General features: G+C 37.1%; 2 protein-coding genes across 2 annotated transcripts in view; one reads left to right on the top strand and one right to left on the bottom strand.

Annotated features, from left to right (window-relative positions):
• The window catches only part of LOC144964245 (uncharacterized), a 12,753-nt gene extending 6,948 nt beyond the window's left edge, over window positions 1-5,805 (top strand). Inside the window, exon 4 of the mRNA XM_078898299.1 lies at window positions 2,925-5,805. Within this exon, the coding sequence (XP_078754425.1) occupies window positions 2,925-5,334 (2,410 nt within the window). The 3' untranslated portion in view covers window positions 5,335-5,805. The remainder of the gene's footprint in view (window positions 1-2,924) is intronic.
• The window catches only part of LOC144964247 (uncharacterized), a 113,175-nt gene that overhangs the window by 17,107 nt on the left and 86,068 nt on the right, over window positions 1-10,000 (bottom strand). The gene's annotated exons all lie outside the window — the stretch shown is intronic.

Here is a 10,000-nt window from a genome sequence, read left to right on the forward strand (position 1 = left end):
TAATGATTATTCCACCCCTCTCATTCAAAAACCCAATAATTTCTTAATAGGGAATGAGATTAACGGAAGAGTAGCGTCCCTTGATTGGACGTCACCGGCGGAATAGTTATTAGAGAGAGAACGTCATGTTGGTTGTGCGCATGCGTCTCTAGTCCTCGCTTCCGGAGACACTTCACCGAAAGCGAGGACGTGAGAGACGCATGCGCAAAACCATGTTGACGTTCTCTCTGTAAGGTGATGTCCAATCAAGGGACGCTACTCTTCCGCTAATCTCATTCCCTATAAATACGTAAATATCTAGCTAGTCTAATCGTTGAATAATGCTTTGAACGCGTTGAATAAAAAACGTATTCAACGATTGCAAAATATATTCGCACATTTTATTGGTGTGAAATTCTAGATGTAAAAGAGCTGGTTGGTAATTATAAATAACCTTTTTGGTGCTTCGTGACTACAAATCCAACGTTTTTAATTTGGGTTCAAGGTGTCATTCAAGCAGAAGGAGACAGATACAAAGTACGGTGAATAATAGAAGTACTAAAACCATACCATTTGGTTACAACATATCTAATAATCTTACTGGGGGGGGGGGGGGGTGATTTTATCGTGCAATAACACATACGAAAGCTCGTGTAATTGGACAGATTAAAAAAAAACTCGTTTCATAACTACAAAGAGATGAAAGAATAGTATATTATATTACGGGGACGATGTGGCCGAGTGATTAAGGCATTGCACTGTGATCCGGAAGGTCCCGGGTTCGAGCCCCGCTTAAGGCACTGTCGTTATTTATTTTCTTTGGGCAAGAATATTAACCCCCAATTTGCTCACTTGGACAACATGGTTAATTCGTGTTGACATCAGACATCCTGTTTGATGGATTATCTATGTTCTTTCGCGGAATGCCTACGTCACGGGGTCTTATGGTGCTGTTGGGAAAGGGCGTAATTTTAGTTTAATGATGTTAAATAATTATTACGGTACTCCGGGAAAACAGTTTTTTGACCAGAAAACTTACATCTACTTCAAACACCTATCAAAAAGCCCTCCGCCTTGTGCGGTTATGTGGTCTTGTCGTATGATATTCGCCATCGGATCGGAAGGTCCTGAGTCCCGCTCTGAGAGGCGCATAGTTGAGTCCTTGGACAAGACTCTTTAGTCGCAGTGACTCACCGTACACATGTGTAAAATGAGTGACTGGCCGTTAGCAGCGTTGTCTCTGTCAGGAAAATATGTAATGTATAACAGGGGTCACGACTCGTCCTACATGTTTAGTGTTGCTGTTGGCTTGGGGCCCCTTGTAAAGCGCTTTAAGTACGTTTAGTGCATATTGCGTTATACAAAAGTGCAAGGTTTGTTTTTTCTGAGTTTTTTATGTTTGTTTTTGTTTTGTTTTGTTTTTGTTTTTTGTTTGTTTGTTTGTTTTTTTTTTTTTTTTTTTTTTTTTTGGGGGGGGGGGGGTTCTGGGGATTTGTTTTTGTGTGTGTTTGTTATTCTTTGTCAAAAAGACTTCAAACACTTCTCATATTTGAGACTGTTGGAGAAGTTGAGGAGCATTATAATCGATTGATATCTGAAATGGCCTTTTCTAAGCAAGGAAATAAGAAAAGTAAAACGTGTTATGTCAGGGTACTGCAGAATAATATAATAAAACGAAGTGACTATACATCCCCCTAGCCTAGGATGCTAGTCTTCATAATAGTAGTCCACAATTGTTGTATGTTTAATCCAAAGGTTGTAATGCAGTAATTTGTTAAGTTTCTTGTCACAAGTTGCACAATTAAAAAAAAATCAATCAAATCCAAATCGCAAAAAGCCGGCGACGTTTTTTTCTGTAATCCAATCGGCCGGGGGGGGGGGGGGGGGGGGGGTGAGAATAGAGGCAGCCATAATAAAAAATGAGTTTTATATTGTGCAACATCCACTAATCCTGCTGAGAGCAGCGCCTTACAAAGAAGCACCACTTAACATGTAGGTCGAAATATGATTGCTGAAAGGCAACAACAGGCCACTAAGCTGCACAGTTAACCTTTTGTTTTTGATTAATCATTTATTGATAAAATTTTTGTCACTTGTATATAGATAGTATGCGCTTGGCTTAGAAGCTCATAACATTGCCATCCGGAAGTATAACGGACCAACACACAAAACGGCGTGCATCCATGAACGTTTATAGTCGGGTTAATACAGTTCAGTGAGCATTACTCATAAACGCGGATGGCAAAAAACAATAACAAAGACCTGAGTGACGTCATCTTCAAACTATATATATATATATATATATATATATATATATATATATTATATATATATATATATATAAAAAACCCTCAAAATTGCCAAACTATTAAATTTTATGATTTAAAAGATATCTATAAACTGAGGGTAATTTAGCATGTCTGGTGATTTTAGTGTAGTTGGAATATAATGTGCTTGTGCCGAAAAAGGATTCAGTTTAATAGAAATCCCAATGCACTTGTAGTTATTCAAACTATAACATTTCTCCCCATGTCTAAATCTATAACCAATGGCAAGGTGAAGGTGATTAAAGTTGTAAAAGCAAGAAATTACTCATAGAAATATTTTGAAATAAATAATCTTTTATATAGCGCATTATCCACTAAACGTGCTCAAAGCGTTTTCCAAAGGGTCCCTGACCAACAGCAACACGTAACATTTAGGTCGAGACATGATGGTTGTTAGGCGATTATACCTTTATTTTTACGACAGAGGCAACGCTGTTAATGGCGATGTGCTCATTTTACACCTGAGAACGGTGAGAAAATGTGTGTAAAGAACCTTTTCCAAGGACTCAACTATGTGCAGAGCAAGTCTCAGGCCCAGGACCTTCTAATCCGAAGGCGAGTGTCATACCACAAGACAACATATCCGCAAAATAAAAACCTTAAATATTTATGTTTCAGAATGAACACTACAAGTCCTATAACCTACAAAGGCGTAACGACCATAGATGGGATCAAAGCAGACTATTGGAAAACATCCATGCAATGGGAGGATGACCAAGACACATTCGATGTTTTGTATTATTTCACTCCTAAAAACTGGGCACCTGCGGAATCTAATGTGAGGTCCCTGGTTTACCCGCTTCGGATACAAGTCATAGGAAGTAAAATAACGAAGTCCGGGGTAAAACATTTTGATCATTACTATGAGTATCTTGATTTCGTGACCAGTGATAGACTTCAACCTTCTGCATTCGATATACCTGGCGGGGGATTTTGTGACACTATAGGAAAAGTTAACATGAAAAAAACGCCCACTCCCCCAGATGCCGTAAGTTACAGCCGAGAAATCGTAGATGGTATGGGTAATGTAGATTTTGCTGACGTTTCATACGACAAAAACAAAGGATTAATGTCAATTGATGGATCACGTGGTAAGGTAGTGTTTGATCTCAATTATGGTGTCCAGTATGACGTCACCAATTATCCATGCAAAATTAGAGCTATGAATCCGGATGGTGACAAAACTCTTAGTACAACAACGCATTCGGTTGGAGATTATATCACCGACATGAGTCCAACTGAATTGTGGTTTCTCAATAGAACCCTTGTGTACAGGGGTCAAGGACACAAACGAAATATCGGAACGAATATATATGGAGCCAGTATTAATGATGAACCATTTGACGCCTATTTTGGTAAGCTGAACTGGAAATTCACACATAATGCTAACAATCCGCCTATCTCTATATTCATGTATGGTAAGCATTACAATTTTTTTAACTTTAAAAGCAATTCGTTGCCGTTGTTGCAGTTAGGTACACAACCTGTCTTTTATGGTTGTGGGATAAGAGTTGAGACCCTTGATTTAAAATTTAACATTCTGGGCGATGTGACCAGAGAAGAATTGTTTTCACAAGAACGTTTAGCAAAAATGACAAATGCAATCGCAAGTCATGCTGGACTGGACCTGGCTCAAGTATATGTATATGATCAAGGTTATTTCAGTGAAGTAGCTCGCACAGTCAGTTTCACTGTTATCCTTTCTGGTCCCCCGCCTGCTCAGTACCTTTATCGACGTAATGATCATAGAGAGGTAGAGGCAAACAACTTAAAATCAGTATCAAAAACACTAGACCAGGCTGACTACGATGTCATCATTGAAAATAGTGCAACAGTTTGTGAAAACACCACATCCCAAACTTCTTTCGTCTGTAGAAATTATGACCTGTGTAGGAATGAGGACAACAGCTTTTCGATGAAAATGTACTCAACATTGCCATCATATGTGTCTATTGTAAGTAGTTCCACATGTAATCACTTCTCAAGAAATATAGATGGCAAACCACAGATTTCGTTAAAAGCCGCAATTTCAAAATTGAGAGACTCTGTAAACTCAGGGTCTTTGGAAGTGGCAATTCAAATTCAAGGGGATGGGGTAAAATTGGTTGCTTTGGGTTTTGATAAAACAAAGGAGAGCTTTTATAACACAGAATCTTATGATGGATTCATAAAGGTGCCTTTTGCATCTGCGACAAATACAGAAACTACCAGGACATATGATATCAAAGATTGTGGACAACTGTGTTTAAGTAGAGCGTCCTATCGATGCAAAGGATTCAGCTGGTGCCCATTAAACCAGTGTGTGCTAAGTGATGCTTATCCACAGAGAAAGAGCAATAGCACAGATTATCATTCATGTTATACATACAAACGTCCTTACCTTGCCGATTTCAGATCAATGGGTCAATTAACACTGAATAAGGAGGACACGAACGATGTCTACAAAGATGTTAAAGACGCTGACAGTTGTGCTATGAAATGTATTCATAACAAGAAATACGATTGCAAATCTTTTAATTACTGCAAAGGCACAAACGAATGCTTACTCAGTAAAAAACATGTCTATAGTATGCATCCTGTGCAGAAAGGAAACTCTGCATGCGATCATTATTCAAAAGACTATTTGGTAAACTTTAAGGTCTCTAAGAACACTGCCTTAACCTTTGATGACAAACACAGTCTGGAGACTATTGCTGTCTCGAGTCCCGAAAAGTGTGCCTACCTTTGCCAAAATAATTATGCTGGAAAGGGATGTGTTCAATTTGATTTTTGTAAAGAGACGTCACTGTGTCAGATTGTTACCATCAAAACACGAAGTTATGTTTCGCACTTGGCCAAAGCAAGCTGCGACACATTCACCCTGGCCAATGCAGTGAAGGTTGAGGCAAGCGGAAAGAAAGGTACTACCTACTCTGACGTATCGTTTGCAGGGCTTGCTATTGGTATGATCTTTTTGGGTCTTGCTCTGGGGGCCGGAATCATTTATATCCTGCATCGACAAAGATATATAAGCAGGATTATCGGTTAAGACTAACAATAATTCATTCGCTTGTCCTCGTTTCAATTATCTTCTTGATTGGCCTTGTTTTCATCATCATGACTGTTGTATTATCTAAGATATTTAATGGAAGTCTTTAACCATTCGATCAATCGTTTCAAGGGATTGGCACACCAAAGCTTAATTTACTTTCAAGGTCATGATTTATAATATCATGTTATCATCAATTACTCGTAACCATTTCAATGATGTAAGGATTTCCCTTCCCTAGTAGGCTTTAAATTTAGAATTATTCTCACCTGTAAATGGGAGTGTCGTTGGTGCTGTTGTAAAGCACTCATCTTTGGACTCGTGGGGAGGGGGGGGGGGGGCATATCCTAGTTCCGTTGACGCCAAAAAATAATCTTGCGGTCTCTGAGTTTTAAGTGCCCTTACCTTTATTATCATCTCATATACTAATAGATAATAGTGCCCCCATCTATTTGAGTTTTTTAAAAAAAATTACTGATATTTTTTTAAATATTTCGAGTTCATATTTTATGAATTTGGCCCTCTCACATTCTTATTTGCAGAGAAGGTTTTCACTTCGCTCTTCCCCATAGGCTCCCTCCTCCAGTCATTAGCTTACTATATTAACCTTCAACTCAGTCGTCAGTTAATAGGCGCATTCTTTAGTATGAAAAGATACACGTTTGACCATTGGGATAAAGAAAAGAATGATCTTCCAGAAGCCAAAGGCAGTATTGTGAATAGACCAGTGTGTGTTGGGTACATTTAACGCGATAACGGCCATACTCTGGAAAGACACGTATTTAAAACGTTGTCAAGAAAAACGTCTTTCCAATATCGATCGGTTTAAATGATCCTCATCTTGGCAAAAACTCTAAAACATGGGACCTCGCCAAGTTATGTTTGAGAGGTTTTGCCTAGATGATGGTCATTTAAATTAAGGACGAGTTTTCTGGCCATTTTTTTTAAATACGTGAATTTCTAGAGTACGGTAGTTATCTGGTTAAATCAAATTTAATACCCTATATTTGAACAAAAACAGACTTATAAAAGTTTTCAATCACATCGTTAAAGATAACACAATATTATGATTCATTTATTGAGCCATGTTTACGTAAATTTCTCGTATTTGGTGTGCATGTATGTATGCGTGAAAGAGAGAGAGAGAGAGAGAGAGAGAGAGAGAGAGAGAGAGAGAGAGAGAGAGAGAGCGTGCGTGCGTGCGCGCGCGTGTGTGTGTATGTGTGTTGTGTTAGATCAGCTTCTACGGTAGTGTCCTATGTCGTTGGTCTCTGATCGGTAGGTGAATATTTCGAGTCCCGCAGTCAGTGGCGACAAAGTTGAGTCCTTGAAAATGACTCTTTACTCACATTTAATTTGACTTACTTGACTTATGGCCCTTCAGACTTTTTCACCTGTGCTGCTTTGATTATTGTAGAGGTGACAGATTTCCATTCCCGCCGTTCTATTACACATTGTCGAATCGTTCCAAGATCTTGTATTGATTTTAAATGTTGGCCAACATGTCTGATATCAAGTCTTAGTGTTGTAACTATTCATATTCTTGGTCGACTTCTTTACTTTTTGATTTTGTGGTTGAAATAGTAAACAATCGATTTGTTGCTCGGGGTGTTAACATGTTATTCACATTACATGTGTAAAATGAACGCCTGACTGATAACAGAGATGCCTCTGTCGAAGAAAAAATGTAATGGCGCCTTGACAGTTGTCACGTATTTCCCTACTGGTTATGTTTGGCTATTGGCCTGCTATGCTTCATGATTCAAATTCAGCATCGGGGGTTACTGCGTTACATAAAATCTTGACATATTTTTGATAAGTCAAAATATTAATTATTGCCGTTCTACGTGTAATAAGAGCACTTAGCGCACGAGGGCATGTAAGTTGTTTTGATCACTTATACAAATTATTATTGAATTTGTTTGATAAGACTTGTTTTTGTAATGAGAAAATAGCATAATATAACCATGATTGTGCGCTTCATTATTATTATTATTATTATTATTATTATTATTATTATTATTATTATTATTATTATTATATATTATTATTATTATTATTATTATCATTATTATTATTATTATTATTATTATTATTATTATTATTATTATTATCATTATTATTATTATTATTATTATTATTATTATTATTATTATTTTCATCATCATCATCACCATCATCATCATCATCATCATCATCATCATCATCATCATCATCATCATTATCATGCATCGTTATCATTATCACCACAACCCCTAACATTGTCATTATTATACAGTTACTCTTATATTTATCATTATCATTATTTATCATTGTTACTGTCACCATCAATATCACATTATTTTGTAGTGTTGTTATCATTACGTTGGAGCTTATTACATTACAGTATAGCGTTTTTAGGTTTTTCATAATATATAAATGATATGTTATAATAACTCTCATTATCAATATTGTATGATTAGTATCAGCCTTCTCGTGAATCATATTGTTCAACTATTCGCTTCGAGGACGAGAGACGCATGCGCACAACCAACATGACGTTCTCTCTCCAATAACTTTTCCGCCGATGACGTCACAGACTATGGGTGACGTCCAATCAAGGGACGCTACACTTCGCTAATCTCATTCCCTATTCCACGCTAGACTCCTAATTTTTCTTATTATGGCATCGAGATAGTAGCTGTTGATGCTATCCGCTTGGTCAAATTACTTACAACATCCGCCAGCCGGGTATAACGTACCAAAACACAAAACCATAGTCTGATTGATACAATTTTAGTGAGAACTACTCATTGAAAAATAGCTGGCGACAACCAATTACAATGAGTTGAGTGGTGTCAATTTCGTTCCTTCTATATGGTTATGACGCATCGATAGAAGTTGGGTTTGATTTGACCCCAACCTGACATCATCAATCTGGCTTCATTGAAGCTTATTGCTATTACAATATTATGGAAACGCTTTGGTCTTCAGGTATTACCAAATAAATAATGGAGAATTATGCCTTGTTTGCGTTGATTATTTTACTTTATTTGGCGTTAATCTATTGATATCTATATCTAATTATGAAATCATTCTAATATTTTGTATCAAGATATTTTTTGGAAGGGGTGGGGTGGTTCATTAATTTTGGCCCCAGCTCGTATTTTATGGAAAAGTAACCTAACCGTCTAAATTTCTGATTTGTTTTACTATTGATGAACGAATATTCAACGAATATTGAAAAAATACGTATTTAGAATTTTTGTCAGAAATTCGTCCTTCTAATATTATCACTCGATTAAAATGACCCTCATCTTGGCAAATCTCTCAAACATGAGACTTCCGGAAGCTGACACGCTTTTTGTTTTAAATTGCTTTAGAATTGCTTGAATACAGTGTTTAACGCCTTTGATTTTCAAAAATGACTCGATTGTCTCTTAATCATTCATATTCTGTTCATGGTAGAAAAAAAGATCTAGGGTAAGTACGGATAGTTATTTTGGCCAATTATCACCAAACTTGCGCAATGACATACCGATTAAAGATTACACTTAACTTCACAAACGCAACTCGGAACTTTGTTTGTGGCGCTCGCGAAGAGGACGATTTATACAAAAGATCCAACCAGAGGGAGATAGAACTACATCAGACTCGTCAGTAGAAATTACATAGCTCAAATCAGAGTTTTTGCAGTTTTGGTGGTTAAAAAACACTTAACGAGCCTTTGTTTGTGCCTGATGATCTACACGTTAAATTTTCCTCCTTTATAACGGATCCATCTGAAAAATGACCCGTGAACGCACTTCAATACTTCTTTTCTAAATGGTCTAACATGTTAATGTTTATTGCAAATCGGTTGGCGAGAAAAGAAAAGCGGATATAATAAGACCATGTCAACATCTTTGACACTCCATAAACCTTCTTTCGTGTTAGTAGGATCCTCTCAACAAACCTTTTAAAAGCTTTATTTACCTGTGAAAGGGGAATAGGATTTGACCCTTCAGAAAATGAATCGAATTTTACAATTCCTTCGTTGAAGAGAGATAGAATGACCAATTTCTCTTTTCATTCACATTTATAGTGACATCAAACAACGCGAATTCTGTCTGTTTAAACAAGAGAAGGTCTGTCAAGTTTAAGAAATGTGTTAAACTTGTTTTGACGATTATTTCCTCGTAACTATGCCAAACTGTTTTATAATCCTTCAAAAAGCTCAGTCGGTACTGGAATTTAAATTCAAAGGAATCATTTTTGTCCCAAACTACAAACTGGGGAAAGCATTGATCAAGGGAAGATTGTACAAATTTGCATATCAATATATTGAGAACTCAATAGTTTAGCGGTAGAGCACTCGCCTCACAAAAAAGAGGACCAATATCAATTGAGGATACAGGCTTTAACATGCATCTACCTAGGTGCCCATATTAATATGTTTGATACTAAACGCAATTGGATTCAATAGTCTGATGCCACGGCCGCCCAGCAACCAATAGCTTGGTTCTAAACAAATGAAATCTGTACTTTTTATTCTTCATGCAGGCTAGAACTTTTTCACATGCCATGCGATCAGAATGTATGAAAGTCAAAACATGATCAGATTTGTAATGTTTTTATCCTCTGGATACACTTTTATGCTCGTCGGAGAAATATTCCATAAGGGCGTCCGCCATTGTTCCGATAGTTT

Source organism: Berghia stephanieae, chromosome 2 (assembly GCF_034508935.2).
Source record: "Berghia stephanieae isolate SIO BIC M18660-M18661 chromosome 2, UCSD_Bste_1.3, whole genome shotgun sequence".
In the NCBI taxonomy this organism is placed as follows: Eukaryota; Metazoa; Mollusca; class Gastropoda; order Nudibranchia; family Aeolidiidae; genus Berghia; species Berghia stephanieae.